This window comes from Leptosomus discolor, chromosome 1, assembly GCF_034619465.1.
Source record: "Leptosomus discolor isolate bLepDis1 chromosome 1, bLepDis1.hap2, whole genome shotgun sequence".
NCBI lineage: Eukaryota > Metazoa > Chordata > Aves > Leptosomiformes > Leptosomidae > Leptosomus > Leptosomus discolor.
In genome coordinates this window covers 8,804,757-8,822,622 of record NC_141391.1, presented here as the reverse complement: position 1 = coordinate 8,822,622, position 17,866 = coordinate 8,804,757, and the positions used below count along the sequence as shown (strand labels likewise).

Here is a 17,866-nt window from a genome sequence, read left to right as displayed (position 1 = left end):
AATGGGTATATAGAGAGGAAAGTAATGCAGTGGAAAAAAAGAGCACTTCTACACTCAAATGTCTGGAGAAAGCACTAAAGGAGGAAAAAGTCCACAAAATTAAATTTCAGAAAGTGTGAATTGACCCGGATGGCTTGGCACGTGCTCATATACTTCCCCTCAACCAAACCAGAGGCTGAGTGATGCCTGCAGCAAGAGAAAAGGCAAAACTGGAATGGAGATTATATGCAGAGCCACTGAAAAAGGACAACATGGGTTCCAATATTTTTTTCTTACTACCGCAGCTTGGATACAGATCTGCTTTTTTATACCATGTCATGAAAACACACTGACTTTTTCTTTCCAAATTCTTCTCCCCAGTTTCCTGTAACTTCCTCCAAAGCTTCATTATTCTTACCCTATGGCTGAACTTCTCTAATCACTCTGAATAAAATCTATCCATTTTTCGGTTGGAAGATGCCTTATGTGAAAACTACCTGTGCACTCCCATTGGCTAATAAGGCAGGCACCCAACACTCATGGTTTCTGTAGTTCATTTTTCAGAATATACTCAGGGACATCGAGGCAATTCCAATTACAGGGACAACTGGCAGAGGGTTTGATTGAGCAACCCTCAACCTTTCAAACTCAGAAACTCAAAATATTTTTCGCTCCTACAGAACTTTATAATGCATCATAAAGCTCATAAAATTTTATTGTGGTTAAACATCCAGTAATAAACTCTTCCTGAAGCAATTACTCTCCCTGCTACTCAAAAAGTGGTTTATGAGAATCAAGTGGAAGATGATATATTGTGTCATCCAATGATCCAGTAGCTATGAATGAAAAATTTCTACTTCTTCATCTGTTATTCTTAAAGGTATGTAAATTGTACGTACCAAACAGCAAACGACCCAGTGTTTTCTGATTGTGAATGAAAATGCCTACTGAGAGGAACGGAAGGTAGGCAGAGATGTAAATGCACTGTGAATCTTTTGCAGTTAAAATGTCAAAATTAAGATGAGCACATATTCACACCCAAAATGAACAGCCAGCCTAGTGTGAAGCACATAGCCCTCGTTTTCCAAACGAGATGATTATGACATCAGGTACCATTATACAAAAAGAAGGTCCGAAAACCAGCAGTTCTGAACAAAGCCCAAAACAAAAGCACAAACATCAGTATGGTATATTTGACATTTTCACCCAGCTGTAGGAAAGGTTACTTTGATGGGGTGAGGAACGCTGCATTAGGAAACACTTAAATTCCAACTGGAAACACTTAAACCTATCTGTGATTTCATTTTTATGAGTAGCCTACTTAGAAGCGCTGAACTGAAGGACTGAGGCTTAGTTTTGATGTGCACCAAACAATAAGTAGCACAAAATCTTTCTGTTTAGCTCCTTACATCAACCAGGTGAATCCATATCATACTTACAGGTGTTTTTCAGAGTCACAGAAAGTATTACATCTTATAACCAATGCACAATATTGTAACTTTTACCTTTCATAAAAAGACCTCAAATAGTAACAGAGGTAGAAAATAGTAGAGTATATGCAAAGAAAACTGCTAAGAGCCATTTTTCTCCACAGAGGTTTTGAGTTGGGACTCAGATCAGCCAGAAGCAGCGGCACAGTGAAACTACATATCTGCAAAACTCATTGAATAAACCTTTTTTTTTTTTAACTTCGAGAAACAGGTTTCTTAAAAAGTTAATAATACAGTCAAGATATTGCCTATAACTCAAATTCAGAAAAGCACACGTGTGCACATGCAGAGCTCAGTAATAAACCAAACCTCAGTCAACCTGTTGCAATATATCAGAATTAGTGAAGATATTTTAAATCAATTAGTTAAGATATTTAAAATTTTTACTGGGTATACAGTCATATACAGTCACCCTTGATCCTTCAAGAGACAGAGTGCAGAGATTACAATCATCAGAAAATGATCTCATATTCTTTTTGGTCAACTTAGTCATTAGATAGGTTGTGAGGGTTATCTGCTGTCATCCACAGCATCAGCAGAAGGAATGGACAACTGGACTAGTACTGCTGGCTACTGTCACATTGTAACCAGCTGGAATCACAAAAGAGGAAAAATATAGTTTGACGGGGTTTGGTAGCTCTTTTCAGACATTTACAAACCCAAAGTATTTTAAGTACTTAAAATTTGAAGAGAAGTCTGTGAAAACGGGTGGTAGGTCATTACCAAATGTTACACAAAAGCTATCACAGATTATGTCAACTAGCTAATGTGCATTTAAATGTGAAGCAGGAAAAAAAGCGCATGCAATGACAATTAAAGCACAGATATAATAATGAGAAGACAAGAATTCAAGGGTAAGGGAAAATAAAGCATGGAGGGGAAATTCTGGCAATAAGCAGCTCACCAGATCGCTATCAGATTTGAAAGCTCCCTTAGAGGTATGGAATTACAAAACCATGCTCAAATCATGTCAGCTGGGAGTTATTACTGATTGACTCCAGGAACAGCCATAGAGAGAGCTGAAAACACTTTAAGAATTCCGGATCTTCAAAAAGGATCAAAAGAAAAAATTTCACTTATATTTTAATTTTTTTAAAAAGCCACAGAAAAGGCAGGAAATTCAAAGATCATTCTGCCATTTCAGTGATATTTCCCTGATTATGGTGTTGTAGTCAAGAACAATTTACACTAAAATACTATACAAGACTGGTACAAGAACAAAGTATAGTTCAAATGCACAACTTGGTTTCTCTAAAGAGAGAACAGACTCATAAAAATGTATTTTTTAAAAAAAAATTATTACTTTTAGTCAGGTCAAGACTTAGTTCAGCTCCATTATCAGTCGTGTTTTCTTCTCCCCTCATCCCCTTTCAAGATTATATGAAATGTGAACAAAATGATGCTGAATAAACAACTGAAGAGGACAGAGACTCCTGACTATCCCCTTTTTAGTTTTCCTCTTCTTGTCATCATTAACACATGTTCCTACTCAACTGAAAAAGCCTAGAGAGAGCAGTGTGCAGACAGTCTACTGTAATCTGAGTAATTCACAATCTGAAATGAGATTTAGGTCACTCCACTAGAGTGACTGAACAAGACCACCTCCTATTTCTTGGTCACCCTTCTATTTCAAAGGCACTTCAAGCTCATTATATTCCGTAACGGTCAGACCACCTCTTTCTTTACCCACGAAGTCTCACACACAATCAGCCTTCCAGCAAATTGTGATTGTTTTCCACAGAGAGGAGGCATCAGCTCTATTATGAGTACTCTAACAGAAACCTTTGTTTGTTCTAACTGCACTTGTGAAATAATACAGTGTCATGAGGGTACTTAGAGATTTGACTGCTGAGCATGCAGCACAGAATGCATAAGGGTTTTGTGTGAGATTAGTAAATAAGCTCAGGAAACAAGTCTAGACTAACAGTAGTTAAGAGCTAACTACTGTAAAATATGCCTAAGTAAGGAAAGACAGCACACTTTATGTAAAAGTGCAGCAGACTGAAGTTATAGCAAGGCACCCATGTAAAAAGATGCAAACTAGGAGATACCACCATCAGCAGAGATCTGGAAATGCAGCATATAAACCCATAAAATCACTTCTGCTTAATTTTAAACTTTGTTTTGAGTGTAATCTTCATGGCAGTCCTGAACACCGATTCTGAAAGCCAGACACTGATATCTATGGGGAAAACACAGAGTGCTCTGCAAATGAAGGCACAGGGAATGTTTGCTCCCAGAGGATGCTGACCAAACATGAGCCCTTGGGAGATGGGAGACAAAGCGGGCCAGGAGGCACCGAACAGCAAACTGGCTGGGCAAGGCACTGAACAAGCACAAAGCAAATGGAAAGTCTGTGTTCTCAAAGATACTATGCCTTGAAGAAAAGAGCCCATGAATGAAACATGAAGTAGATTGAGACAGTGGTGAGAGGTTGTAAAATTGTAATTTTAGTCTGGGTTCTGTTACATATATGTCATACCTACAACAGAAAGGTGACATAACTATCCCGAGCTATTTGCAAATGCTCCACTGCACATTCTCATCACAACAGCAGAACGCTTAAGCACCATCTCAAATCCTGTCAACTCCAGCACAACTTACAGCCATGATACACAGCAGTATGCTAATATACTGCAGTGCAAAAAGTGGTAATACAACAGAAAATGATGTTGTTAATAAGCATACATGAATAAATGTTGTGCTAGATCTCTTCTGATGCTAAAATTAAGTGTAGCTCTTCTGAGATAACACTAACTGCATATAAAATTTTAAGTTAAAACAGTTATTTTTCAAAGTAATATATATCAAAAGCATCTGAAGATACCAAATCCATTTTTGCTGCTCCATATACAAAAATGGGTAAACTGTTAAGTGATTGAGAACTTCTGGAGTCTTACCAACCCCTAAAACAGGCATAGCAGGTGGTACCACCTGTGCCAACCCAACGCCAGCCAAAACAAATCTCTACACAGTACTCCTCTAAAAAAAATGCGCTGATCACATAAATAACGGAGGCTGAGTTATGCCACCAGACATAAACAGCTCTTCCTGGGCACAGCAACTGTGACCAATCTCTCATTACCCCGAGCCCTTAAAATAAGCGAACAGAGGAGCGAGCCCAGGGCCCGGCAGCAGCGTGCCAGACCCGCGCAGCTGCACGTGTGCCCGGGCTGCGCCGCCTGCCGCAGCAGCGCATTCCAGGTGCTTTATTTCGGGTGGAGTCACAAGTGGGCTCAGCCGGGAAGTGCATCACATAGTTAAACAAGTTCCTTGCTTGCTAGCCCATATTTTCCCACACATTTTATGTTATTTCTTCGCTACAGCTAATCTGAAAGACCAGAGAACTTTAACCCCACCACCACCCCGTCCTAAATTGAGAAAATCTGTTTTCAGGCTTGTCACATTTTCAATAGAAGAAGAATGAGTAACAGACTCCCCTCTCACTTCCGAAGCATATGCTTTTTCTGACTAAAGACTTTTACCCTGTCTTTGCCAGAGTTTGTCAATCTAACTTTTTCTGCACTTACTTTAATACAATATGAGATGCAGTTATCTCCATAGTGTTTACAGCATCTATGCCTTGGGCCATGTTTGCACCTGCAAAAAGCACAATGAAACACATATTAACTTGTAGCTGTTTTCAGCGTCATTGACAGGAGACTTCATAAATTTTTCTCGCCTAAAAATGCATAAAGTGCTATTTTCCCACCACTCATTCTCCGCATTACCCATTGGAGGGCACTGTGAACTTTTATGATGCCATAAAAGGACAATAAAAACTAACAATGCTTTAGTTGTACTGCAAGATGTCTCTGCATACTTATTTGGATCCAACCTTTTGCCATGCAACACATTAAATACAAAATTAAAGAACAAATTTTCTGCTGTGGCCAAGAGGGAGAAGTGATGTGACCCTTCCCGGTTTGACTCTTCTCTGTGGTTCTGGAAGGACATTTGACCAGGCATCCGTTATCTTTGTCCTTACACCTTCCATACCATTCTAAGGTGCACTAGAGGGCAATGCAGAACATACAAACGCACAGAGATACCCCGTGAGACTTCTCTCAATTACAAACCTTTCACTTCTGCGCTATTTCTTCTACTGTGTAGATTTTTACACAGGTCTTAGTTCAGACTAAGAATTTGACCCCAAGCATTTAAAAGAGACTGGCCTGGGATGGTGGTACGTATGGTTTGTACAGTGGTTAGCCCTGCATTATGTAGAATTAAAAGAAGTAATGACACACCAGGTCTGAACATTATATTTTGCCATAGCCAAGTATTTAAGTTTTAATGCAAAGTAAATTACACAATTTATATATTGTGTCAAATATCTTGGAAGTTTCGAATCGTTTACTATAAAGTCTAATGGCCATAAATCATCTGTGAGGTCAGTTCATGCAGCAAAAACTGTAATGAGAATGTGATCAGGTTACAGGCATCTAGACTCAATTATATTGAAAAGAACCATATGGAAGAGAAACTTGTGAGAGCATTAGGACTGAAAACTGAAAGTTTTCTGAATGTTCAAGTCAGGAGTTTCAAAACCTTAAAGAAAAAATGCTCTTCTCCATCCTGAGTCCCTTGATCCGTATTTAATGAACAGTGGAAGAGCTACAAACTACCTCTAGCAAACTGAATAATACAAGATAAAATAGGTATAAGCAACTCAGCTAAAAAAATCTGCATATGGCTGGTGCTGTCTTCTCCTTGTAGGTCTTTTGTTGTCTATTAAGAGTCATGCCTGATAAGGCACTGCTGACTTCCCTCGTATTTTTCAATTAAAAATGACAGCAAATCATAGGAAGCCGCCATGTGATGTAGGTCACTTCATGTTTGTTCATTATCTGAGCAAGTAAGATTAGCCACTACTTTGAGAACACAATGCAATGCACTTGGTGGATCTCTTTCTATCCTGCATGTCAGCAGGTAAAGATCGGGTCATAAAACTGCTCCTGGAGAGGTCAATGGAAGTGACGATTCATAGGTGTGGTATGAAAAGAACCCTAGTCCATTTTTTATTCCATCTTCTTTGTACATGAATGACTCCTTGTGGTACCCAATGTGCTTGAAGCGGACAAACCAAGCACAGCAGAAGTACCTCACCTGAACATATTAGACTGAAAAGCTACCTGATGTCATCTATTTAAGCTCTTACCAAAGGACAATAAATTGGACCCAGTAGACCAGGATGGAACCGATCTCACCTAACTTCAGATGTCTAGATCCAACTTTGTGCAAAACAGTTTTAGACTCACTCTTTGCTTTCCAATTTCCTATCTCCTGACAGTGGAGGCAGGCCGTGTGCTACCACTACTGTTCTTGGGCAGCTCTCTTTTATGCAATACAAAGATGTAGGTCTCCAAAAAGATGATGTTACGGTCACAGTGACCAAAGTAAAAGTCTGCTGCTGTGCAATTCCCTCTCCTTAATATCACTACTAGCACCAGCAGAACCATGCCATGAGTCAGTTTTGCCAAAAACTGCAGAAAAAGGAACCACTACTCTGCCACTCAGAATTGATTGAATTTACCCTCCCTTGTTAGACAACCACACGTTGCAAGTCAGTGCTGTGACATACGGGTCTTAATTTTTCATTTCATTAGAGTTCATCTTTTGTCACTGCTAACTACGCAGTAAAAATGAAATGCAAAACACTTAAATGCAAAGCAAAAGTATTATAAAACATTGTCAAATCAACATAACAAAACATTAAAATTAGCTAAAGAATGATTTGTTTTGTTATTTATTTCTTTTGTTTTCTTTGACTTACACTTTGTCCACGAGCTTTTTTGTTAGAGCCAGTATGTTCCTTGGCTGTGGTACTTTTTCACAATGCTTTATCTTTCTATCTATTTTTGAAAATGCTGCTTCTGGTGAAAATGAATGAGTGGGTATTTCTTCTTTCCCTACAATGAACCTGAAAGAAAAAAACAAAACAGAACAAAACAACAACGATATAAATAACTCAAAGAAATACCTAAAGTCTAGCATAAGTCTCTAAGTCTTTAAGACAAGCTTGAAGTTACCCACATGTCTGCAAAAGAAAATGCATCCTATACAACTGCCAAACCTTGTACCTCTTTGAAAAGATCACTCTACAGACATATATTTAAACTTCAGATACTGGTCACAATTGCTGTCAGGAATTTTTTAAAACTAGGAACAAAAACATTACTAGGGAAGTCCTTCTCTGATACAAAGGAGCACTAAATAAGAAAATAAAAAGGCACATGAAATATCTCAATTATCTCCAGCAAAATGGGGTTACATAAAGGTTGATAATTACTACAATATTTTTATAAAATATCTGTTTGTAAAATCTTCAAAATATTTTCGCTCCTACCAAAAGCATCAACTTTGTTTTGCTTGGCTTCATCTTCAGCCCTCTTTCTTCACCCAGAAGTTGATACTGTCAATACACCAGTACATCTTAGGTATAGAATTACGGCATATCAAGGGCAAGAGAGGGCACAATGGCAAGATGTTTCCGAACACTTTGCACTATAATCCCAGTTACACTGTACTGTGGTAGTCTTGCTGAGGGTGATGAAGGTATAAAAACTTTGTCATGCAGTATATGACTGTGAACTGGTGATTTTAGAAAGCACTGTTTCCGCGTGTTGCCACAGGAGTGTTTCATGTGCATATTTCTGGACTATAGACTGACTTATTTAACTGTTGGCACCTTCTATCAAATTCCATGTCTGCTTCATAGCCATAAACTGTATAAAATATTTCCCACTACCAACAACAGCAAGCCCATCTTGCTTGACTTCATCTCTTCATCGTCCACGTACTGGGCTGTCTGAGTGAAGGACAGGTAGCAGAGTAGGTAAGGGAAAGATAAGAATAACGTGTCTTTTTACTTCTGACACAAGACACAGAGACAGAAGAACTTTGTATAACTACAACAAATCAGTAACAGCAAGGGGCCCCATTTGCAAAGTAAATTCTAGGACAGGCTGGACCGCGATGTCAGACACAGGTTTAGTGGCCTGTCGAGGATATCTCAAATATGCCACAAATCCATGCTTTATTTGGGGGCTGGTTACAGAACTACTGTTGTATTCATTAACATCTTGTAAATGCAGCAAATAAACTCCAGGTCAAAACACAGCAGGTATTTGCTTCCAGGAGAATGGTAGCAATCATGAATCCCAGTTTTAGAAAGAGAAATTATTAACACTCCTTCAAAAATATGCAACTGGATATCTGTGTTTCCTTTAGTAACAGTCCCAAATGTGAAAAGATGCGTCTCTTGCCAGCATATCATGACTTCTGCAAAACGTGCTGCATACCCCGAAAGTCAGGGAAGTTTTACAACAGCATGATTTTTCTTAGGAAACTTTTCATACAATGCAGCTGCCACTGTGCACGATTCCTCAAAATCTTCACTTTAAGCTACATACTCACAGAAACTCTACTTACTTCAGTGCAGAGTATGTAAATCCTTTCAAGCCATCTTTGCACCTGAAACATAAAACCAACAGTTTTTTCTGTAACAGGCTGCCTGCAATATAAAGTGTTATAGATTAAATATTGCGTAGAAGGGCTGTGGATGAACACTAGCTTCTCTTTAATGGAAAATGGCACACATGTAACAACTCCGGCTATCCCTGACTTCACAGTTGTCACCATGGCCTTGGGACATCTCAGAAACAGAGGGTGGAGCATACAAGTGCCAGTGCTTCTCTCTTTTATCCAAACCAAGAGTGGAGAAATTTTTACAGGATGGTGACAGAACCACTGGGGTGACAATGGAAGACTTCACATGACAAAGAACTGTTGCTGTATGGAAAAGAAGTCATGATGAGTTTTACAAAACATAAATGTTACTGCAAGGAGAGGAAGCAGGGTTGGACCTTGAAAAAATACCCACCCTCTTGCAAAGAGCTGCAGGCAATAGTTATTCTGACTTTGAGATAAACTGTTACACTCTGCACAGTGCTGATCTCTGCAGCTTGTACTTTAGGGAGACTCTCAATCTGAAAGCCCCAGTTTTTCAATTATATAGTGGTTGCTTGGATTCTGAGCTTGATTATATATATCCTTCCTTATAGACTGTAAGGTTCCTCGTGTGAATAATGACCACAGTAAAGAGTCTGTAGCTGGCTGTGAAAGATCTAGGTTATTGACCTTTATCTGCCCAGGATACAATGAAAGGAGCTTAAGCTTGCAGCTGCTACAGGTTCTTCCTACAAGATTTGTCAGTGTCATGTTGGCAGCAAAGCAAAGACCAGGTACTTGGGGTTTTTTCCCTTTTCTTTTTGTAGAATTGCATGGGGAATACATCACGTTAAAAATGCATTCCCGACACAATACATATTGCACAAACTAGTAACTTACCAACACCATCATTTCAAGAGCACATCTACTCTAAGAGAAGACAAGGCAGCAGTCACAAAACCTTCATAAGCGGGAGCAGATGAACACAACCCTTTGCCTTCTGCCTGCAGAGACCAATTTGTCCCTGGAAAGCCTGTGCCCACAGCCTCCCGAGAACATGTGACACCATCTCCCAGAAGGCACCATGGTCAACACGTGCTACCGATGGCTGGATACACACGAACAGCAGGAAGTACATAATGAGATTAAAGTTGTTCACAGATCAAAAAGCTTGTCCCGGCAGGCAAGCGCCTGGTGCAGTGCTGGTAAGAAATCACAGCATTAAATGCTCCTGGGAAACTCTTCCCAAGGGTTGAATCTTCAACACCCATGTTTCCACGGACTTGGTTCTGTCACTATGTGCACAGTGCTAAATAAGTATCAGGCACAGTTACACACGGCACTAGAAAATCTCTCTTTTAAAATGACTGCACCTAAAATCTACAGGGGTTCTATAGGGCTTCAAGGTAAACACATCCAAATAAAATTGTTCCCTGTCTCTTCAATTGATATAGAACTTTGTAACCAAAGACATGTAAACATTTTACTTTATATGGTTCTTCACCTATGGAATTCAGAAGCTGAGAAGTACCACAGCATTTTTACAGAAAGAGGGACTGAAACAATTGGTGAGTGATGGACTGAAACAGATGAAATCAGCTTTGCCCAGAGAGCACAGCAAATCACTGGCAGAACTACAAACAGAGCCCAGATGCACAGGGTTTACATATAGCCGCTCCATCCACAAAACCACAGTCCAGCATCATGAGTCTGGTTTTAAACTTACAGTTGCCTGTAAGTTGAATGCGCTTTAAGTGTTCAACACATTACATCTGCAAGCTGCCAGCTCAAGAACAGGTCTTTAGTTTCTACTTTTCTTTTCCAGTAAATTAAAACCATACACAAGCTGAAATGTAAACATGCATATGTTTCTAGAATAACATCGAAACAGAGAAGTAATTATAGTATGAGCAAAATGATGTTTTTGCCTTAATCATTTCAATGAAACTGCACTTCCAGTTGTTCAATTATTCCGTTCTTGCACCACCAGATGTCCCTACCCAACTAGTGCTCAGACTGACCCGACTCGACTGATGACAGTCTACAACTCGTTTGCTTTAAACCTCCTCAGAGAAGTTGTCATTCAAATCCTTTCTTCACTAATGCTGAAAATCAGAAGACATCTGAATCACCAAAAGAGAAAACAGAACTCCAACCCCCTCCTCATTACTCCAAGAAACACAAAAAAGATTTCTAATGCCTAGTCTAGTTACACAATTAAAGTCAATTCTATGCAATAAGTGGTGTATCGGAATTTTATTAGTTATTCCTAAATGCACCGAAGTTCAATGTGTAGTTCAATATGGAAGTGGCGCTTCTATATTTTTCCCCATCAACTTTCTAACTTTTTAAATTACAACACAGCATAAAAGTGCAATTTACGTTCTTAAATAGAACTTAATTCATCCTGCTTGCTTTCTAAAATGTCTTGTGTGAAGTCATTATGCAAAACTAATGGGTATGTGGAAATACTGCTTATTAAGGGTTTCAAAAACAGGAGTCCTAGAGAAACAATAGTTTTGATGAATAGTAATTTGCACTGTAACTTTCCCTTCTTTGACATGGCAATCTTGCTTGTACAAATGAAGCAGACAACAAAACTGGAAATCCAATTTTTGGCTTTACATCATGAATTCAGTGTATTAAAGGTTTCAGAATCCTGGTCTAGAGATCGAAATTGCCTTATTTATTCACTCACTTGGTACACAGCTCTGGCAGCAACAAAAAAAACCCTCCACACCGACTCCAAACCCGTTTCTTTTGCAGGCAGATGACAACATCACCCCATGCAGGGACACCGGGGAGACGTCACAAATCCAGCAACTGGCCTCGACAGTGACTGCTGAAGTACAATGCTAGCTGCACATGGCACATTTCATGAACACCTGGCTGCTAATAACTGAACTAAGACTAATGATTTGCTTCCTACAGCCACTAATTGGTAATAATAATGCCACCACTAATTGGTAATAATAACTTTTACTCAATGCTTCACTGCTCAGGGGGTGAAAAAGTCTGCACTCTGCTGCTGACCCCCGCAAGCCGTTCAAGCTGCCAATGAGCACAGTAAAACGCATTCTGTCAGCCCAGCATTGCAGATACCCCTGAGTTGGGAAAAATCTCAGTAGTGTATTATAAGCCTGTTTTTAGGGTATTATTCAACCTGGAAGTTCTGAGATAACGGGTGAGTTGCATGCCGCTAGCGGTACTTGGCGCAGCTCACCTCTGCTACCATTCCCACCACTCTGAACGGCCCAGGGACCAAATCCCAACCTGCAGGAGGGCGGCACCATTTTTTGCCCAGCGAGCAACAATTTAAAGGGCGCATTATCTGGTTACGTTTTCCCATCGGAGGGGAATTTGTCCCTGGTACAAAGCCAGCGGCACCAGCGACTCTGCCAGCTGTCCCCATCGGGCACAGAGTCCCTTATCACGCAGCAGAAATGATCTGCTCTGTTCCAGCTCGGTTTTGGCCAGAGCCACGACTGGAGCCGGAGGACCAGAAGAATCAAGGAGTCATAGCAATAAATTTGGATTCTCCAAATTCCCCTGCTGGGACAATTCTGGCACATGAGCAAATAGGGTCGATTTTAATCGTGCATATTTATAACACAAATTTAACTTATGGCCACACACATTTATTTTTTCATAAAGAAAACAGCAAAAGTGGAACAGAGCCAAGACTTGATACTAAGTATACTTCCAACAAGTCACAAAGTAACCCTAATTATTTATGTTTGTGTGCATAAAGAGGTGCTGTACATGATTTTACACTCTCTCCCTCCATCCTGTGGGAAGAAGTTGCCACACTGAACTGTAAGGCTGGATGCCAGCAATTATGTTGTGGGTTTTTTTATTACTACATCTTGTCGTAAGTCTTCTAAAGATTTTCTCTGTGACCAAGTGATATATCCTGCACAAGAAGCCTCTGAGGAAACAAGTCACTTTTCACCCATGGAACTAGTAAGGAGAAAGCAGCTCACAGCAACAACATATGCCATGTTTAACAACATCCCCATATTGCTTCTGTTATCCTTCAGGGTAAGAGTAAATTAGAAACTCTTATATGCAGAGCTCTCATTACGGCCACGTGGAGAGGAAACACTGCAAGCACAGGACACGTGCTGGCATATCACTGCAGCACATCTGCCTGTAAAGACTGGCCGGGGGAACCATGTTTCCGATTTAAGGTGTCTTGTTTTATGGAGAAGAGAGGATCACAGTGATGAAACGTGATTGTCTGAACACGCCAGCTACATCCCTCATTATTAAATCCCTTACTCTTAGGAATTAAAGGCTACCTACGACCCTTTGTGAGCTGTGCTGAACACTGGAGAATAATCCATTTTCTGTTTTACGCTACTTGCAGAAGTTACTACACCTTTCCCCTTCTGTTTTTCTATCCTCCTTTCCTTGTCTTCTCCCCAGTGTTAACAGCCAACAGCAACAGGTGTCATTTTTCTGACTTGTCTTCTGTATCTATTTCTCTTCTTCCTTTTCCATCTGTTTTGCTCTTTATTCCTGCAAGTTGAACTCCTGTTTTGTATTTCCCCCCAATCTGTCTTCTAAATGTTATTCTCAAAATTCTTTTTCTTAAAAAAAAATAGAATAATAAAAATCCATCAGTACCTTCTCCACACCTTCTCATGGTCTGACACTTTCCACCATGCTAATCAAGTGGATTGTGACTACAAAATTGAAAGTGCAGAATAAACACTGCTAAAAAACTGGATTATAAAGAAATTCAAGGCTCAGCGATGCATGCTTAATCATTCTGAATCAGAGAAATGGAAGGATTAGTTCAAGACCTGTTCTAGTTGTTTTGAGATTGATTTGTTTATGTGGTGACTTTAACATAAAATTACATTTTGGAAATATTAGTTTTCCAAAAGGCTCTGGGTTCCAAACCAGTAAGACCTTCCTCACTGATGTACCTCTGTAGAAAAAAGTTACACTAAAAATGAAGTATTTTATATCTCTGGATATAAAGTAAGAGCTAATCCAGTCAAATCTGATAAAATGAAGGAAACTGAAACCAAAGTTTATTAAGAAATGTGTACCACTATTATTTTTCCCAGTGGCAGAATACAACTTTTCATTTTAAAGTGGAAAATACGATTTCTAAAGATTATAATTGAACATGCCACAAAATCCATTTTGACTTGTTATTATTTAGTTGCAGTGAACTTTCCAACTATCTGAACAGCATCTAGATCCTTCTCAGTGACCAAAGAACAACATGATTATTGTGCTAATCCTAACACCCGAATCCATCGAGCTGTCAGTGCTTTATGACGAGCCTGCAGAAAGACATTTTGGGCCTCATTTAGACAAATCTATGGGAAACTGGATCCTAAAAATCTTTGTAGATATGGTTATATATCAGAGCCTTCTGACTTTAGGAACTACTGTGATGACTTTCACATCAGCTTAAAAAAAAAGAATACTCTTCTTATATATTTTCCTATCAGAAATCATATCATAGAATCATAGAATGGTTTGGGTTGGAAGGGACCTCAAAGATCACCTAGTTCCAACCCCCCTGCCACGGCAGGGGCACTTCCCACTAGACCAGCTTGCTCAAGGCTCCATCCAACCTGGTCTTGAACACTTCAAGGCATGGAGCATCCACAACCTCCTTAGGCAAACTGTTTCAGTGTCTCACTACCCTCAGGGTGAAGAACTTCTTCCTTGTATCTAGTCTAAACCTGCCCTCTCCCAGCTTCCAATCACTGACTTGCATCAAATCTAAAACTGCAGGACCCTATTTGGAAGCAGAGAGGCATTTAGATGCAATTCCTTTGGATCAAAACCACTACTTGCAATTGAGTAGCATCTAAATATAAAGGCAATTCCTTTCTAGATCTACAGCTACAAGCAGCACAGAAGATCAAAACGCAGAAAGTTTCCTTCATAGATGGCTAGGTTGCTTCAATATGGAAGATTCAATGAGATTTTTTTGCCTCTTCTTTCATAATTATGGTCATTTCAATTAATCACCTTTATTTGTACCTTATTAAGGACATTAAAACCTGCCTATCTCACAAAAAACTCAACTCAAAGAATATCCATATTTAAAACTAAGTTATGGTCGCCTGTATAGACATGCAAACACTTTCGTCCCTCCATCCAGATGGAAACCTATCTCTTACAGATATCAAGGAACCTGGAAATGCTGACAGCAAAAATAATCTGCTCCATACACCAGCTGCTGTTAACTTTAACATTTCCCCATTGCCAAACCTAAGCCCTTCCTTTGTGCTATGTCTCCATATCCCAACTTCTCCCAGATGATGTAGGAGTAGGAATAGCCACCCGCCTTCCTCTCCCTCCATTTTGCCAGGACCGGGATGGAAACACTGATGGAAAAACCTTTTCTCCCCTCTCTTGCTAAGGGTCAGGAAGGAGGTCCCACCATGCTGGACCACATAACCCCAGAAAAAACAGTAATGGTTACAGGCAGAGAACATGTCACCACTGCACTCGGAGCTGCCTCCTACAAGATCCAATGGGATCACAAGGTACAACTTGTGACTTGTGCAGAGGAAATCCAGAGGCAAATTTAAGGGAAAAAAGGATTTATAACTGGATTCTCTCTCCTCTGAATCCCCTTTTCTGGATTAAACGTTTATTTTCTTTCTATCTTTACTCACAGGGATTACCTATTCAACCCAGGACTATGAAAAAAAGGTATAAAGAGTAACTATAACCAAATAAATCTAATCTTGTACCCCACAGACAACATGTAACTTTTAGAAGACATGTCAGAAATCAGATTTAAAATAACTGAAGTCAGAAGAGTTGTAGCGGAAACTCTTATAAAAATTAAACTATTAAATGTGCAATACAGCTGGGATCAAAACGTAACGAGAAGTCTCATTGCTTGTGTTTCCAAATCAGACTGACAGTTTAACTTTTGTGTGTTTAAATAAAAAGTGAAAGAATGCACTCATGACACTTCTTTTAGCTGTGCTTGAAGTATAAAATGATCTTTTGAAAAGGCTACGTTTTTGTAACTGTTAACACGCAGCGAGTATAAAACCATATTTAAAAAAAAAAGTAAATGAACAAAGAAAGGGCAAGCAGGGACAACACTGGAGAAGGGTGAAAGAAGCACACTGGAGGATATACATTATTTTTTTCTAGACCTATATTGAATGAGTCGTCTACAATACTTGGAAAGAAAGGGTGAATGGAGATGACAAGCAGTGTAGTCAACAGTGAACTATGGCCCCATAAAGCCTTCACCTAAATCCAGGGAACCACATTTTTGAAAAAAACTCTGCAATTCTGGCAAGAATGTGACAATTCTGGCAATTGAAAAGGAAGCTGTTTATACTGAAGTTAAAATTACAATACTGGATTCAGGGTTGTAAACCAAAGCTGTTACCAATCAACATTTCACATCTGATTGCTAATCAAGCTCTGTGTGTTATTGCCAAATAATGAAATCAGATTTTTAATGATGTTAATTATCCTGCTATTTACAACACTCTCATTTCTTCAGAGATTAGTGTTTCCTGAAACATGTGTGTTTGAGTAAATGGAATTTTTCTTAGAAGATCTTAAAAACAAAGAAAAAATTATTTTGTATTATTTTAGCTGGATGCACCCTTCCATGTCTTCGTGTAGTAACAACACTGTGCTGTGGGCTCAGAAGCAGCAACTGAGTCCGTCAGATGGCCACGTTCCCTTCCAAAATGCTTCATCAAAGCCCCTGCCTCACACAGCTAATAGAAGAAGCCAATTAAATGAGTTGATTAAACAATGGAGTTAAGGATTTATCTGCTTAGTTCAATTGGTTTGTTGAATGTTGGAAAGTGATGTCATTTTTCCACTACCCAACTTTTAACATTTTCCTTACAAGTGTTTTATCAAAAAACGGGAAGGTTCTGCTACAGCAAAACCCAAACACTCTCTACAAATCAGGCACAGAACAAAAATAGGAAATGGAAAAAAAACCAACCATGAAGGCATGAAGATGAGAAATAAAATTGCCTCTGGGGGCATGAGGATACAGAGAAATGTAACCCGACGCCCGCACAAAACCACGTCCACCTCCACGGCCAAGGTTGTGCTGATGTCGTTTCAGTGCTGTTAGAACAATGACAACAGTCAGTCACCAAATGAACACGCTGTTTTGAGATTAAAAAACAAAGGATCTTAAATTCATACCAGGTTTGTCTCAGGTTAAATAATGGTGGCATCTGCAGCAATTCTATCTTACACGGACACCTGTGCTAAATTTATCTACTCCCAAATTCTCCTCTGGCTTTTTCTACTGTCTCTCTGCAACTGGGGAGGAAAAAAACCAAACCAAACCAAAACAAAAAACTGATGCCAAGCTTGTTGGAACTGTTTTTCGTAAACATACTTCATGCTAATTGCAGGTGATTCAAAATTTCAGTAGGCTAAATCTCTCTCACAGCGATTGATTGATTAATTCAAGCATTCAAGAGAAATAGATACAACATTTGCTTTCCCCAAATGATCCCATAATTGGATTTGAGGGAAATGTTTTGCTCTTTGCTTTGTGTCAATTTGGGGAAAATGTGATTACAAGGACATGATCCATTTACATTTTTCTATTATATTACCCATATCTCTGACGTTTAATAAAATTGACATATATAATCAGAATAAACTTACAATGAAATGAAAACTATCAAAACATTTTAAAGAAATTAGCAATCATTCTGAATAGGTCCAGTCCATTGCCGAGTTAGGTTACAGAGTGAAGATGATATATGCCTTTTAAATCAGTCAGCCATTATTTGTAATGCATTGTCTCGAAGTGAGATTTGCACTCTGTTACTCAAAAATACTCTTAACTGTCTATAATGCAGAACGTTGCCGAAATCACTGAGACTATTACAGCTAGGTGCTGAGCCACAAGCGTTAGGACAGCATCAGTCAAATGCTACGCTCAAGCTAAGTGACCATGT

General features: G+C 39.3%; 1 protein-coding gene across 3 annotated transcripts in view; it reads right to left on the bottom strand.

Annotated features, from left to right (window-relative positions):
* TMEM135 (transmembrane protein 135) overlaps positions 1-17,866 on the bottom strand; it is a 187,738-nt gene that overhangs the window by 13,124 nt on the left and 156,748 nt on the right. For 2 of the 3 annotated variants that reach the window (XM_086481703.1, XM_086481705.1), the window contains 3 exons: positions 8,904-8,945; positions 7,246-7,392; positions 5,000-5,069 (listed from right to left, as the gene is read on the bottom strand). In XM_086481703.1, the coding sequence (XP_086337829.1) occupies positions 5,000-5,069; positions 7,246-7,392; positions 8,904-8,945 (259 nt within the window). Of the gene's footprint in view, positions 1-4,999; positions 5,070-7,245; positions 7,393-8,903; positions 8,946-15,583; positions 15,599-17,866 lie in introns of all 3 variants that reach the window. The other variant, XM_086481704.1, reaches the window with a different exon arrangement.